General features: G+C 41.5%; 1 protein-coding gene and 1 pseudogene across 1 annotated transcript in view; one reads left to right on the top strand and one right to left on the bottom strand.

The window, feature by feature from the left end:
* Positions 1-4,368: 4,368 nt before the first annotated feature.
* LOC124078436 (glyceraldehyde-3-phosphate dehydrogenase-like) lies at positions 4,369-7,269 on the bottom strand (annotated as a pseudogene).
* A 4,094-nt stretch (positions 7,270-11,363) lies between these two features.
* Usp32 (ubiquitin specific peptidase 32) overlaps positions 11,364-16,702 on the top strand; it is a 175,677-nt gene continuing 170,338 nt past the window's right edge. Inside the window, exon 1 of the mRNA XM_046423218.2 lies at positions 11,364-11,575. Coding sequence (XP_046279174.1) covers positions 11,518-11,575 — 58 coding nt within the window. The 5' untranslated portion in view covers positions 11,364-11,517. The remainder of the gene's footprint in view (positions 11,576-16,702) is intronic.

Here is a 16,702-nt window from a genome sequence, read left to right as displayed (position 1 = left end):
AATACTCAGGCCTGGAATTCAAGTAAGCCTAGATATCTTGTTCTTTTAGAGCAAATTTTAGGCTGCCTAGAACTTCCTATCAAGTACCACCCATTTATAACTCAGAGATCAAGAAATTCGACAAAAAAACAAAACAAAACCGAAGAAACTCTTAGTCTACCTGAAAGCATTCTTCAGCTGCTTAACTGCTTATGATTCTTACCAAGTATTAAAAGTAGGAAATGTTACCTTGTTGGTTAATAATAGATTCTGATTTTTCAGTTGTTTTGGTAGCTATTTATTTATTTATTTTTAGTTGTAGATGGACACACTATCTTTATTTATTTTTATGTGGTGCTAAGGATGCAATGCAGGTGCTTCACCACTGAGCCCCAGCCCCAGCCCAGCTAGCTTTGATTTTCTTGGCAGAAAAGGCGTTTCTGATGAGGCTAAGCTTCTTGTCTGAGTTCTATTTTATGTTCCTGTGCCTTTACTCACATGTCTGTCTGTCTGTCTCTCCTTTCTCTTTTTCTCTGCAAGACCTCCTCTTTTTGGTACTGGGGATTATTAAACCCAGGGGCACTCTACCACTCAGCTACATTCCCAAACCTTTTTATTTTTTGAGACAGGATCTCACTAAAAATAAAAAGCCCAGGCTGGCTTAGAACTTGCGCTCCTCCTGTCTCAGCCTCCTTAGTGGCTGGGATTACAGGTTTGCACCTCCATGCCTGGCTGCCCTCTCACCTTCTTTGCTTCCTGCCTTTCAGACTTTGCCTTCTCAGTCAGCTTGCTCATCCTCCATCTCCCTGAACTTCTCATTTTGGAAATTCCAATTACCTTGGAAGAGGATCACACCCTTGGAGATCTCATCCAGTCAGACAGCTTTAAATACCACCAATTGCTAATGACTTCTTCATTTGTACCTCCAGCCTGATTTTTCTAACTTCAGACTGAAATATCTAATTTTCTATTCAGTGTTTCCACTTGGATGTCTAATAGGCATCTCAAATATAACAGATCCAAGCTCAAAGCCAGACTCAGCAATTTAGCAAGGCCTTAAGCAACTTAGTGAGAACTTGTCTCAAAATTAAAAAAAAAAAAAAAAGGGCTGGTAGGGGATGTAGTTCAGTGGCAGAGAGCTTGCCTAGCATGTGTGAGGGGCGCTGGTTCAATCCTCAGCACCACATGAAAAAATTAATTAATAAACAAAGATATTGTGTGTTCATTTAAAATTTAAAAAAATATTTAAAAACAAACAACAACAACAACAAAACTGGGCTGGTGATGTGGATCTGTGGTTAAGTGCCCCTGGTTTGGATCCCTGATACAAAAAAAAAAGTAACAGATCCAAACCTGAGTTCCTGGTCTTGACTCTTGACTCATAAACTTTCTCTTCCTAATGTCTGCCTCATCTTAGTGAGTGCATTTTTATCCTTCTAGTTTCTTAGGTTATCAACTTTGGAGTCATCCTTCAATATTCTCAACAAGTCCTGTTTACTCTTCTTTCAAAATAATATCTGGAAACCAGCTTCTCACAGTTTAAACCTCCTTGCCTGAATTACCGCAATAGCTTCCCAACTAGTCTCCTATTTGTCCCTTTCCTCTCACTTCTATCTATTTTCAACATAGCAGTTAAAATGTATGTCAATGCACAAGGCCCTGGGTTCAATCCCCAGCACCACACACACAAAAAAAAGTATGTCAGTGCTGGGGACACAGTTCAGGAGAAGAGCACTTACCTACCATATATAAGCCTTGTGTTTGACACCCAGCACCACACACATACTCACATAACAAAAGTATGACAAATCTCTTCTCCATTAAAAAAAAAATCTTCAACAGTATCCCATTTTCTAGAGTAAGAGCCAAAGTTTTATTTTTTAAAAAATATATGCATACATATTTAGTTGTTGATGACCTTTATTTTATTCATTTATTTTGAATCGAACCCAGTGCCTCACACATGCTAGGCAAACACTCTACCACTGAGCCACACCCCAGCCTGCCAAAGTCTTTAAGGAGGATTTGCCCCACTCCCTTCCCTCACTCTGCAATCATACTTGCTTCTTTGCTGGTCCTCACACCAGCCAGGAAGTCTTCCACCTTAGTGCCTAGGACAATTTTCCTTGGATATCCACAATGATTGCTCCACCTTCTCCTTCAGATTTTTGGCTAAATATTACCTCCCCATTCTGGATGGTAACCTTCATCTTAGCACTTCCTGTCCCCCTCCTCTGCAATTTTTCTCCATAGAACATTGAATTTTCTATTCAATGTCTATGACTTACCATTTTTTTTTTTTTTACTTTTTTTGGTCATCCTTTTTCTACTAGAATGTAAATTACATGAAAGTGCATTTTCACTAAAGAGTGCCTAGAACATAGTGTAGATGCTTTGCATTTGTTGGCATGAATGAACAGCTAATTTCTTATTTATTCTTCAAAACTCACATTCCCCAGGCTTCCCTCCCTCACCCGACTCCTTCAGGTTGGCCTAATATTTCTCCCTATTATTGATTCCCATATTTGTCTTGATCATAGTACTTCCCAGAGATTTTTTAAAAAACTTTATTTGTATTCACTAGCGATTAGCACACGGAAAGTGTTTTTAAAATAATTAAGATGAGGGCTAGAGATGTGGCTCAGTGGCAGTGAATTTGCCTAGTATGAACAAGGCTTGGGTTCAATCTGCAGCAACACACACACACACACACACACACAAAGATGAGCTATTTCCAATATTTATACTAAATGTTAGAGCAATGGGGGAATGTTAAATAGGTGTGAGGGACTTGCCAACTTCTTCTTTTTTATATGAATTTCCTTCCCTTTTTTAAAAACCCACATCAGAGTACCAGTAACTGAACAGAGTTGCCAACATTTGTGTGTGTGTGTGTGTGTGTGCGAGTGCAAATGCTATTTTATAGCTTTTAAATTCATTTGGAAGAAATTAGGATTTTCAAAGACGGTAATTGTTGGATCAGTGACACCAAGCAAAATGTTTTGCCTCTACCTAAGACACAAATCACATGTTATATATGTAGCTTCATTTCCTAATTCCTTTACAGACTAATGATTTGCCCCATCCTCACTTCTTTTTTTTTAATATTTACTTTTTTTTTAGTTGTAGTTGGACACAATATATTTATTTTATTATTTATTTGTATGTGGTGCTGAGGATCAAACCCAGGGCCTTGCCCATGATAGGTGAGTGCTTTACCTCTGAGCCACAATTCCAGCCCCTGCCCCATCCTCACTTCTGCTGTAAATCCCTAAGAGTTTTTAAATTATGGGGTTGTGTTTGTAGCTCAGAGGTACAGTGCTTCCCTTGCATGTGTGAAGCACTGGGTTTGATCCTCAGCATCATATAAAAAATGATAAATAAAATTAAAGTATAAAACATTAAACAAAATACCACAATTACTATTAAATACTTGTGCATAGGCAAGGCAATATAGGAGTTTTAGTCTTTTTTTTTTTTTTTGTCCTTCCTTGCCTCTCTTCCTCCGCTCTTTCCAGTATAAGGGAATGTTACAAAGATTAAATGTTTAGCCAGGAATGCCTGTAATCCTACTTACTTGAGAGGCTGAGGCAGGAGGATTATGGATTACAAAATTGCATTTGAGGCCAGCCTGGGCAATTTAGTGAGATCCTGTCTCAAAAAAAAGGGGAGTGGGGGGGGAAGTGGTGGTGGAGTTGTGGGTGTAGCTCAGTGGTAGAGGACTCAGGTGTGAGGGACTGAGGGACTGGGTTTGCCGTCCTACCAAAAAAAAAATTACTCATAGGATTAGTGGGCAGTGTAAATTGTTTGCTAAGCATAGGTTGCGGTAAAACAGGAAAAGAGAACCTCTATAGTAGGTATATGTTGAAGGTTCTTACTTCTTTCCTATTCTTAGTTTTAGTTTAAGAGTCTTTTGAATCTTAAGCTTTTAGGGAATGAGCCCTATTGAAATGTTGCCAATTTTAAAAAGAAAGTAGTAATGTTTTTAATTGCGATTCAGAGAATGATTTATCTATAGTCATTATTCTAATATTTGTCCGGGTTTAAACTGAAAATGAACTACATGTCTAGAAAAGCAGGAGTTCAATTCTTTGTTGGTAGGATTAATGGTAGGTAAAGGGTAATATAAAAAAATTTGCTTAAATTGGTGTTAATGTTAGTAAGCATGAAGCAAAACTGACTTGCTGAGATGCTCTTTTTTGGGGGGCGGGTGCAGTGTGGACTTGGGCTCCCTTAGGCCTTTCCCTTCTTTAGGGGGTCTGGGATAGAAACTGGGAGAAGGGCAAATTCTCAGTGTGTTGGCGAACTGGATTAGGGGCAGGGACTCCCTAATAGCTAAAGGCCTCTCTCTTTCTTGTGTTCTTGCTGGTGTGGCTGGTCCAGAGGCTCTTACTCCTTGGAGGCCACGTGGACCATAAAGTCCAGCTCCCTGTTGCCATATCCAAATTTATTGTCATACCAAGAAATGAGCTCTACAAAGTGGTCATTGAAGGCAAGGTCATCCCCAGCATCTGAAGTAAAAGACTAGGTGTCATTTTTACTGTCATGGGAGACAACCTAGGCCCCTTGAGTAGGCCCTCTGATGCTTGCTTCACCACCTTCTTGATGTCATTGTATTTGGCAGCTTTCTCGGAGTGTAGGTCAGATTAAAGTCTGACACATTGTGGGTGGGTACATGGAACATATTCTGGTAAGCTTCCTATTCGGTTCAGGGATGACCTTGCTCAAAGCATTGGTAGCTCTGATAGACTCAACTATGTTCTGGGCACTGTAATAGCCATCACACCCCAGTTTCCCAGAGGGCCATCCATGGTCTGAGTGACAGCGATGGTATGGACGGTGATCATGAGTCCCTCTACAAGGCCAAAACTGTTTTGGATGACCATGGTCAGGTGGCTAAGAAATTAGTGGCACAGAATTAATTGCTACTGATCTTGAGGGAGTCATACTTCTCATGGTTTACACCTGTCAAAAACAAAGGGGCGGGGCTGGGGATGTGGCTCAAGCGGTAGCGCGCTTGCCTGGCATGCGTGGGGCCCGAGTTCGATCCTCAGCACCACATACAAACAAAGATGTTGTGTCCGCCGAAAACTAAAAAATAAATATTAAAATTCTCTCTCTCTCTCTCTTTCTTAAAAAACAAAAACAACAAAAAAACAAAACAAAAAAACAAACAAACAAAAAAAAAAACCAAAGGGGTGACCCCAGTGGACTCCACAGCATATTCAGTATCAGCATCACCCTATTTGATGTTGATAGAATCTTGCTCCTGGAAGATGAAGATGGAGTTTCCATTTATGACAAGCTTCCTGTTCTCAGACTTAACTGTGTCACTGAATTTGCTCTGAGTGGAATCATACTGGAACATGTAGACTATATAGTTGATGTCAATAAGGGGTCATTGATTGCCGCAGTCTGGCTGGGCACAATCAGGAGCCACTTGTCAAAAGAAACTAACTTTATTTTTAGAACCACACACGACAAACAAAATAGTCTCTCAGGAAAAACCCTCAGAGCCTCAACTGCCACCACCGGCTTTCCCCAAGCCTCTCTCTCCCACACAAGCTTCTCTCCACCTCCCACAATCCTCCTGCTCTTGAGGCCGATTGGCTGGGTCACGTGGGCGGAGCCAAAAAAGTCCCCCAATGAGCAGCTCCGTGGTCTGAAAGGGCAGGGAAACAGCCCAATGAGCATCACCGCAGAGGAGCCAATCAGCTAGATGTTGCTGGGGCCGAGGAGCCAATCAGCTAGATGTTGCTGGGGCCGCTGTGAGCCAATCATCAGCCAGCAGCTGGAAGTTTGCTGGCAGCTGGAAGTTTGCTGGGGCCCCTTTGGCTGTGGCTCTCAACATCTCCCCCTCTCTGTTTAAACAACAAGCATGTGGCTTAGGGACCGTGCCTGTTAGGCAGTCCAATTCAACATATGGTCCTTACCCGTCATCAGATGAACTGACCTCTAGGCGTCAGCCTCCTGTCTTAGGTTGGTACCACTGCAATTGGATCATACCCGTCACTGACTACCGGTCCAGCATACAGCCATACTTGTGGATAGGCCTTTGCACCTGTGGGGGGGTGAGGTTCTTTGCCTCACCTCTGTTGGCCCCCAAATTTTAGACCATCACTAGTAGAGGAGGATGCAAAATGCCATGACATTAAGCCAATTGAGGGCTCCTTTGAAAAATTGTACCACCGGTGACATCATCAGCAAAAATACCCCAACACTACCACAAGTCGCTGCACCAACAGATAGTTCACAATGCATACAGGTGAGCTCACAATGTGTCCAGGCAAGTTCTGCAAGCAGTTCAGTGATGGCTATTGTAGAAGCTGTAGATTGGTTTTATCTTTGACTTCACCAGCACTGGGATGAAGACAGGAATTCTGGCAATAATGGCTAAAGAAAAAATGATTGAGCAGGTCCCATAATAACCATCTCATTATTAATGGCTCTTAAATCTTGCAATAATCTCCATTTACCAGATTTCTTTTTGATGACAAAAATGGGAGTATTATGGGGAGATACAGAAGGTTGTATATGTCCTTCTGCTAATTGTTGTTTGACCAGGTCATGGGCTGCTTGTATCTTTTCTTTAGTCAGGGGCCACTGAGGAACCCATACTGGTCTTTCTGATTTCCAAGTAATTTTTATTGTCTCAGTGGCCCTTTCTGAAAATCCAACCCATGTCTGTCTGTTCCTTGATCTATTTGTATTGGTGCTGCTATACCTTGTTCTTGTTTTTCTTGGTGCTGATAACGCCAAGGTCGCGGGTTCGATCCCCGTACGGGCCACCAAATGCCGCAGTCTGGCTGGGCACAATCAGGAGCCACTTGTCAAAAGAAACTAACTTTATTTTTAGAACCACACACGACAAACAAAATAGTCTCTCAGGAAAAACCCTCAGAGCCTCAACTGCCACCACCGGCTTTCCCCAAGCCTCTCTCTCCCACACAAGCTTCTCTCCACCTCCCACAATCCTCCTGCTCTTGAGGCCGATTGGCTGGGTCACGTGGGCGGAGCCAAAAAAGTCCCCCAATGAGCAGCTCCGTGGTCTGAAAGGGCAGGGAAACAGCCCAATGAGCATCACCGCAGAGGAGCCAATCAGCTAGATGTTGCTGGGGCCGAGGAGCCAATCAGCTAGATGTTGCTGGGGCCGAGGAGCCAATCAGCTAGATGTTGCTGGGGCCGCTGTGAGCCAATTGATGATGACAATATCCACTTTTTCAGAGTCGGAAGCAGCCCCTGTGACCAGGTGAGCAACATGGCCAAATCTGTTTAGTATGTTTACACCATCGTGTCTCCGGGATGCAGCTGGCACCACACAAGATGTGAGATGTGGTTGCCTGGTGTGGTTAAAGATACTCTTTTTTTTTTTTGAAAGAGTGTGTGAGAGAGAGAGAGAGAGAATTTTTTTTTAATTCTCGGCGGACACAACACCTTTGTTTGTATGTGGTGCTGAGGATCGAACTCGGGCCCCACGCATGCCAGGCAAGCGCGCTACCGCTTGAGCCACATCCCCAGCCCTAAAGATACTCTTTATTAGAATACAATTGGTCCCACTTTTTAGGCAAGCAATTTGGCAACATCTATCAAAAGGTTTAAAGGTGAGGGCTGGGGATGCAATTTTATTTCTGGAAAGTCTGTTTATAGATAGACTTACATATGAAAACAAGGATAGTTATTGCAGGGTATTTATTAAAGATTTTATTTGTCTAGAATGTAATACTTAAACATTGAAACAATCTAATATTCAATAGATGACTATAAAATGCATGCAATGGCATAATATACATATGATAAAGAGTAAGGTATATTTACATAAAAAGCAGTTATGATTTACAGGTGAGTGAAATAAAGGACTTTAGATGAGAATATATAGACCATGAAAAAGTATGTTAAAAAAGGAAGTACATTTGTATATTTTATATGCATGGAAAATATCATGAGTGTAGTCATGAAAATTGGAATGATACACTTACCTCTATGAAATCTTTTATATATAAACACTTGACTACTGATGGAAATTTTTTAAATGAGCATGTGTTATTTGCATAAAAATAGTTTGAAGTTATTGTTTTGTGATACTTAGGATTGAACTCAGGGGCACTCTACCAATGAGCTCTATCCCTAGTCCTTTAAAATATTTTTTTAAGACAGCATCCCACTAAATTGCCTCAAACTTGTGACTCTTTGGCTTTAGACTCCCTAGTAACTGGGATTACAAGTATATGCCACTGCACCTGGCAAGTCAACATTCTTCAGTGCAAATAAAAACATCTTCATTATGTGCCATTATAAGGTAACAGGTCCCTAATACTGGAAAATTAGTTCTCTTACTGTATAGTCACACTTTGATAGAGTGTTGGCCTCATGTTGCAGCAATCAAGTTATACATAGGGCAGGCCAGGTGCAGTGGTGCATGCCTGTAATCCCAGTGGCTCAGGAGGATTATGAGTTCAAAACCAACCTTAGCAAAAACGAGGTGCTAAGCAACTCAGACCCTGTCTCTAAATAAAAATACAAAATTGGTTCAGTGGTTGAGTGTCCCTGCGTTCAATCTCCAATACAAAAACCAAACAAACAAAAAAGTTAAACAGAGATCAGGTGCCATTCCACGCTTCTTTATTCTATTGGCTTCCCTATCTCTATTTGGCTAAGCTTCTTTGGCAAGTTCTAAAATGACTGTCCTATTCTTATGTCATTTCTCTGGGAGCATAAACTAAGGAACACTGTCATTTAGGTTGCCCAACCGGAAGTAGAAATTACATAGCAATCTGCCATGCTTTAAATCTTTGTATGCACAACCCTTTCACAGGCATGTAATTATAGTTAAAGCGAATGCTCCAAGTGAGGTGGCCAGCCAACTCTTCTATGGATTAAGTGAAACTGAACAAACTAAAAGATTAATAGAATTCTTTTCAGCATGACAAGTAGACTTTAGATTTTCTACATCATCAAACTTAAGTACTGTATCAATTTTAAGTTATAAAGGAATGTTTAAATTAGATTCCTGATTTTGTGAATACAAATCAAAATGCAGATTTTGATCCTAGACTAACATCTTAAATTCCCATCAGATAAAACTACCTGCCTCAGTGCCTTTAATAATATGCTTAATTTAACTTAGACAAAGGAGAGAAAAAGCATTTCTTAGTTTGCTATCTCAACTCACAATTTTTAATCCATGATAAATTCTGTGATGGAGTGAAAATTTTTATAGCCCTTGAGGAAGCCAGACCTGAAACTTAAGTATGAAAATTTAAAAGTTCCCAAGTGTTTGTACTACTCTGAATCTTACATTATAAAGTTTTACTCTACTATTTCCTGAATGTTTTGTAATAATTTATTATCGCATGAGATAAATTCCAATATTAGTCTCACCTTGCAAGTGGGTGAGTGTCACAAGAGAAAATAAGTTGCTTCAACAATTGAGTAGCTAAACACCCAAGTCAATCCTTCATACAGCAAGGTCATTTTTATGTACTAATTGTTTAGGACAGTAATAATGTTTCCAGCACATTGTAACTAAACTCTCCAGGAGTCTTTTCTCTTGTTACACTTTTCCTCTAGATTCACTTCCCATTAATTATGATAATCTAAGTCAGCACCCATACTGTGTAGACTGAAGATGACTGAGTTGTTTTGTCTGAAGACTGTGGGCTGTCTACACCGAACTGATGACCTGGAAATTAAAGGCTCTGAAATACATTCCCAACCCTCTGATTCATGGCCTTTCAGCAATGCAGCTAATCGTAGGTCTTAAAATTAACTGCCTCACAGTAAACTGGAAAGGGCAGCGTTGTGACTAATGCCACGCTGCTGATCTGGTCTGCCAGGAAAGGTGAGAAACAGAATATTACCTTCTTTCCCTGGCAGGGCATTTAATAATCTGTTGGCTTTAGGAACTAGAATCCTTTTGCTGGCCCTAAATTACCTAGTTGGCACGTTGAGTCAAATCTAATCCAGATGGTCATTTTTCAATGTTGTTTCCTAACCAGAAGCTTTATATTGTAATATGCCATTGTATTTATACACATTCATGACACTTCCGTTGTTTTCATCTCTTGGCTACTGTGCATAACGCTGCCATAAACATGGGTGCAGATTCCTTTCTTTGAATTCTTTGAGGTATATATCCTTAAGTGGAATTGTTAGAGCATATGGTAAACCTGTGAAAGTTTGACATGTGCTACATAGATGAGCCTGGGAATTGCCAAGTGAAATAAGTCAGGCACAAAAGGGGAAATATAGTTCCATTCATAGGAAATACTGGAGTAGTCAGATTAATAGAGACAAAGGAGAGTGGTGGCCATGAACTGGTGTGGGGGATGATGGAGAATTATTTGTTCAGGGGAATATAACTTTCAGTCCTGCAAGATGAAGAAAAGGCCCCAGGATGGATGAGGTTAACGGCTGCATGATGTAAATACACTTCATATCACTGAATTCACAAGAAATGACCCAAATGGTACATCGTTACATATATTTTACCATAAAAAAAAAAATTGCAAGTCACTCCACACTGGAACTGTCACTCCTGGAGGAGGGTGACTCTCGCAATGAAGCAGGATAAGCCTTTGGCAGAGCGCTTCCCAAAGAACAAGAGAGGGGTAGGCTCGGAGCCCAGAAGCTGGAGTGGGGGACCAGCGCTTGGATCTGCGGACGAAAAAGAAAAGCCAAGGCAGCTGGGCGGGCGGGGGAGATGACATGGAAAGGAAGGCGCGCTCTCCACTTTGTTACAAGATTTGCTTTCCTTAGGGATCTCCCCACTGGGAATGAGTTCTTTCGTCAGAGGAAAGCCTTGAGAGTCTTCTTTCCTTTCACAACTTCCAGTCAAAAAACCCCCTAAACGTTAGGAGTTCTTTGCCTGCCCATTCTTTTTTCTGACGAACCGCACCCCTCAGACCCCCGCTCCCTAAGATCCCTCCCGTCTTCCATAGTGGGTCGCAGCCGAAGATGCACCAACAGTCGGCGCTCGGGCCGTGGAGCCCAGAAAGCGAGGGCGACGGGGATAGTCCCCGAGCGCCCCGGAAGTCACTTCCCTCCCTCCATCGGAGACGCCCCCTCGGGCCTCGCGTCCTGGGATTGGCGAGAAGACGATGATGCGTTACGTGCGGTGGTGCGGCCCCGCCCTTGCGCTCCTGCGCGCGGTTGGCGTGGGGCGGGGCGGAGTGTGGCCCCGGGCGGCCATTACCCGGAACAATCCCCGGCCTCGGGTCAGGTGACCCTCGGCGGGGCTATCGGGAGGGGGGCCGAGGGGCGGGAAGAGGGCGTGAAGAGGGAAAGGAAGGGAGGAGAGAGGAGAAGGGCGGAGTAGGAGGGAAGGGAAGGGGGCGGGGTGGGAGCGGGTCACGTGATTCGGCATGGAGGCGGTGGCGGCGGCCGGGAGGAGCCGCCGGGGCAGTAGCCGCACTTGTTAGTGTTGGGGGAGGAGGGGGTCGGGGGACGCCAACACCGTCACCCCAGGACGCCGAGGAGAAGGCGGGCGGGGGGTGGGGGCGAGATCAGGCTCCGACCCCCGGCCGAGGGGATGAGGGGAGCATGGGCGCCAAGGAGTCACGGATCGGATTCCTCAGCTACGAGGAGGCGCTGAGAAGAGGTGAGGGGGGAGGGGTCTGGGCGAGCTCCCGGGGAGGCCGGCGACGGGCTGCCCTGCGGGTGGGTGACCAGGGGAGGGAGAGGAGGTTGAGGGCGTGGAGCGCCTGAGGCGGAAGGCAGAGGAGGCCGGCAGGGGGAATATTCTCGGGGAGAGAGGTTGGGTGGGAAGCTGTGTTTGGGAATTGGGACCTTATGGAACGGGCGAAGCTTTCCCAGAGAGAGGGGTATCCAGGGCTTGCAAGGCAGTGCCTGTGCTTACTGGTGGCGTTGCTAATCCTGGCTGTGTCCAGTTAAGACCTCCTCTCCCCGCTTTTCTTGGGTAGCTCCCAACCCTTGAAGCCCCCTTCATCCTTCACTGCCATTTTTTTTTTCATATCACTCCTTTATAAAAACCTCCAGCAATATCCTAAGCTCGTTCCTAACAGCTTTGGCTGGAAGGAGAGACTCGAGGCGGCTGCAAAGCGCTCTTTGCAGCTAGAACTCCCTTCCTATTGGGGAGTCTGCTTTTTTCTAAGGGCCTTTGCCCGTCTCTTTGAGAACTATGGCCATTCACTCCTGCCATCTCTCACCCTTGAGCGGCTGACTTTGATAAGAAGGACCTGAAATGAAGTTGTGTTTGAGGTGAGATGAGACTGGACAGCTGGTGTTGCCACAAGACCTTGTCTTAGGTTTCATCTCTTCAGACGTTGAGTTTTTTTTTTTTTTTTTTAAACTGCACTTGATTCCCAGTCTAATCCCCCCCCCCCCCCCCAAATGGCATTCGGAAATCCAGCATTGTGATACTGTGGTATAGCTCCCTTTAGACACTGGCCTTGCTGCCAGTCCTGGCCTGCTACTATTGGCTTTGATACACAGTGTGTTGTTAACAGCCCCAACCCCCTACCACTTACTTTGATACCGCTGTCCATGATCATTAAAGCACACGCTAACTGGAAGTGTCTGTTGCACAGTTTATGGCTGGAATGTGACTTAATTTTTCATGACTGGGATTTGAGTGTGTGTATACGTGTGTGCCTTGTATTTCTTTTCGACGTTTAATGGATTTTCTTGGTAAGAAGTGAACATTAAGCAGATTAGGTGCTAGGCATTATTACTAACAGGTTTCTAAGTCAAGAAACCGGCCACGCTCCAGGTGGTTTTAGTAGCTAAGGATATAAAATGAAAATCAGATTAAAAGGCATTCAAAAATTAGAATGAAAAAAAAAAAAAAATATATATATATATATATATATATATGGGATAAGTGGACCATCACAAGATAATAACATACAGAATTTTAGATGTATTTGTTGTGGACTTAACACAATAACAAAAAATATGCCTTTTATATCTTTTTTCCCCCTACAGAACAGTATAATGATTGTTCTTAAGCACAATCTCACTTGAACTCCCCCCCCCCCCCCCCCCGCCTCAATATGAGAAATATTCCAAATTCTTGATGTGTTTCCAGCTCTAGTAGGCTAGTCATTTCCGGGATGCTGTTGAGCCTGACAGGTCTGGCCTCAATTAGGCAATGGTTTACATGGTAAGAGGACATCAGTCAAACTGAGTTACAGCTTTGAGGTTCAGAAGTGTTTCTAAAGTTTGAGGGTGTGAATGCCATTGATGCACCTGGCATTAAAAAATTCTAAAGTTAGCTTTTACCCAACTCTAGCTTGCTTAATTATGTAAAACTAAGTCTGTATTTTTAAGTGTAAACGAAGTTAGTGATGCATTCTAAACTTATTTAACTGAGGTTTTTGTTCAATTTATTATGTAGTTTCTGTTGAATTAAAAAAAAATTTTAGTTGTAGATGGACACAGTATAATCTATTTTTTAATTTTTATGTGATGCTGAGGATCAAACCCAGTGCCTTATGCATTCGAGGAGCACTCTACTGCTGAGCTCCACCCCCAGCCCCTCTTTCTGTTGAATTTTAAAACATGTATTTGAACAAATTATTTGTTAAAACTTTATTTGTAAAGATTGAATGCTTTTTACCAGTTTTGCTATAGAGGAAAATTAAAACAAAAAAGAAGAACAAGTTGATAAAGTAGCATTCCATCATCATTTTTTTTTTTTTTTTTTTTTTTTTCAGTTCTGGTTATTGGACTCAGGGCCTTGTCCATGTTAGGGAGAAGCTCTACCATTGAGCTATATCCCTGTTCTTTTTTATTTAAATTTGGGACAGGGTCTTGCTAAATTGCCCAGGCTGATTTAGAATTTTCAATCTTTCTGCCTCATCCTCAGAATTAGCTGGGATTATAGGTATATACCACCTTGGTGGGCTACAAAGTAGCATTTCTAAATGTAAACAAGGAGCCTTTTTCTTTTTATTTTTTTAAAGTAGGTAACTTTTAAATATGGTGCTGTTTACTCAAGTAAATGTGGGACTTTAATGTAGAATTTCTTTCAGAAAGGTTACAGAAGTTGTTTATAGAGATTTTTTTAAAATATTTTTTTTAGTTGTAGTTGGACACATAACCTTTATTTTATTTATTTATTTTTATGTGGTACTGACGATTGAACCCACCGCCTCACAAGTGCTAGGCACTAGGTGAGTGCTCTACTGCTGAGCCACAACCCCAGGGCCTTTTTTATTTTTTTTTTAAAGGATCACTTTTATTTGTTTATTTTTAAAAATATTTATTCATAATACCTTTATTTCACTCATTTATTTTTTACGTGGTGCTGAGGATCGAACCCAGGGTCCCTTGCATGCGGGACTCTACCGCTGAACCACAACCCCAGCCCCTTTTGTTTTGATATCCTGAACTGAAGGATTCTCCTGCCTCAACCTCCCAAGCAGCTTCCTGCTACCACTCTCAACTTAGAGAACTTTTGATGAAACTAAAAAATGATCTGAAAACCTTTTATTGGCAGTTGAATAATCTACATAAATACTAAAATCTGCATCACTTAGTTTCATTTGTTTGTTTATAGTGTATAAGGTGAGTGGTGTCAGGGAAATAGGATTTGTCATTTCACATTACTCTAATGTGAACTATGTGAATCATTATACAAGTAAAAAATGAGCTTGATGAAACTACTGAAATATTTGTTCCTTGGCTCTAACTAAATGATAGAATACTATTGCTTGTTCATAATTAAATAGCATTAAAAATACACTCCAATAAGTATTATCACAAACAAACATGGAATTGTAGGCAATTTATCTTGCAAAGAGGACCTTAGAAATGAAGTCTTATGTTAATGACAGATAACTCTGGATCTGAGTGAAAGGATGCCTAGTGACTCATTTACATTTGAGAAGCTCTAGAAATTAGGAAGATTGGATTTGCAACCTATTTTAGGTAGACTGTATGTCAGTTACATAAACCTTAACATGTTGTCTGAAAGTATACCTTTAAACATTTTTAAGGAGATGTGTAAGTGGTAGCTTTTTATTTTGGGTTCATATCTTGAGTAGAGCATAAGGGAAGACTTGACTCTTGTTAGTGCATGCGATTTCTAGAGAAGTATGCCTATTGTATTTCGTTGATGCTGAGAATTTTAGCATCTATATTCTTCATTTCACTTCTCTTATTGCATCTGTTGCTTTTTTGGGGGCGGGAATACTGGATCTTGAACTTGGGCCGCAAGAGCCCTGCCACTGAACTACAATCCTAGCCCTTTTAAGAAAAATTCAGTTTGAGCTAGAGTCTTGCTGATTTGCCCAGGCTGACCCCAAACTTGTGATCCTTCTATTATACCCTCCCAAGTATCTGGGAGTACCAGATTGTGTCATCATGCTTGGTTTATAGCTTGTGCATTTTTTTTTTTTTCCAGTACTGAACCCAGGGGTGTGTTACTACTTAACTACATCTTATCCCCCACTTCCCCCATCTCATACCCTCCCCCTTTTTTTGAGACAGAATCTTACTAAATTTCCCAAACTGGTCTTAAACTTATCCTCCTGGCTACTTGTGTATTCTTAAAATTATATTTTAAGTTCTAGGAACATAGCATTAAAAAACATTGTGCTGGGCACAGTGATGCAGAATTGTATTCCTAGTGACTTGGGAGGCTAAAGCAGGAGGATTACAAGTTTGAGGCTTCAGCAATTTAGCAAGAACCTATTTCACAAAACAAAACAACACCTGGGTTGGGGATGTAGCTCAATGGTAAAGTGCCCCTGTACCACATAATACAAATAACAAAAAGTATTGAAAGAAAGGTGAGTTGCAGTTTGTTTAGCATTTCAGAACTCAAATCTTAAAAAATCTTCTCTAGTTCTTTCCTTCCTTTTATCCTCTGGAAATAAAATTATAAGAGTGCGCGCATGTACACGCTTTTTGAATTAAATGGTTCTTGACTTTTCAGTTGTGGTAATAAAATATAGTGGATAAATTTTTCTAATTTCCTTTTTTTTTTTTTTTTAAGATGGACAGCATCCTTTTATTTTATTTGTTTATTTTTATGTGGTGCTGAGAATTGAACCTAGTGCCTCACAAGGCAAGGGCTCTGCCACTGAGCTAGAGCCCCAGCCCTTCGAATCCCCTTCTTTAATTAGAATTTGGCACTTATTTTGGGCTAAGTAGTGGGCTGATGAACTGTAGTGTGTCAGAAAGTTTTATTGTGCATTTATATTTTGATTGTTCCTTTACTCATTTATTCAGCAAGTTTTTACTGAAATCTGGTTATGAATTAGGCATAGATGAAACAGATAAGAATAAGTCCCTTTCTGTAGGATCATATATCCTGGGTCAGTGATCTCCATGTATACCTTAAAGTATATACAAGACTCTCCATAAATAGTGGTAATAAAATATTAGAACTTTGATCTGAAGTTCTAATTTGAGTATGTTTAATAATGGACACAAACTATTTAAAAGTAGTCTATATGCATGTCATTTATAAATGATTAACATGTGGTATATTAAGTGCCTTAGTGCCTTAAAAGGAAATGCTATGGGAATACAGAGTTAGGTTTGGGTATCTGTCTTGGAAGTGCCCCTAGTGCTGTACTCATTTCATAATATGTGCTCAAAAATGACAGGTTAAAGAACCTAATTTCCTGGTCTCTTATAGGTGGTTGTATTTGCTGTTAGAAAAATTATTTTGCGGGCTGGGGTTGTAGCTCAGTGGTAGAGCACTTGCCTGTCATGTGTGAGGCCCTGGGTTCGATCCTCAGTACCACATAAAACT

Source organism: Marmota monax, unplaced genomic scaffold, assembly GCF_021218885.2.
Source record: "Marmota monax isolate L192 unplaced genomic scaffold, Marmota_monax_Labrador192_F-V1.1 WCK01_AAM20220418_F8-fsc00171, whole genome shotgun sequence".
In the NCBI taxonomy this organism is placed as follows: Eukaryota; Metazoa; Chordata; class Mammalia; order Rodentia; family Sciuridae; genus Marmota; species Marmota monax.
Note: the sequence above shows the minus strand (reverse complement) of the source record. Positions and strands in the feature narration are given on the sequence as shown.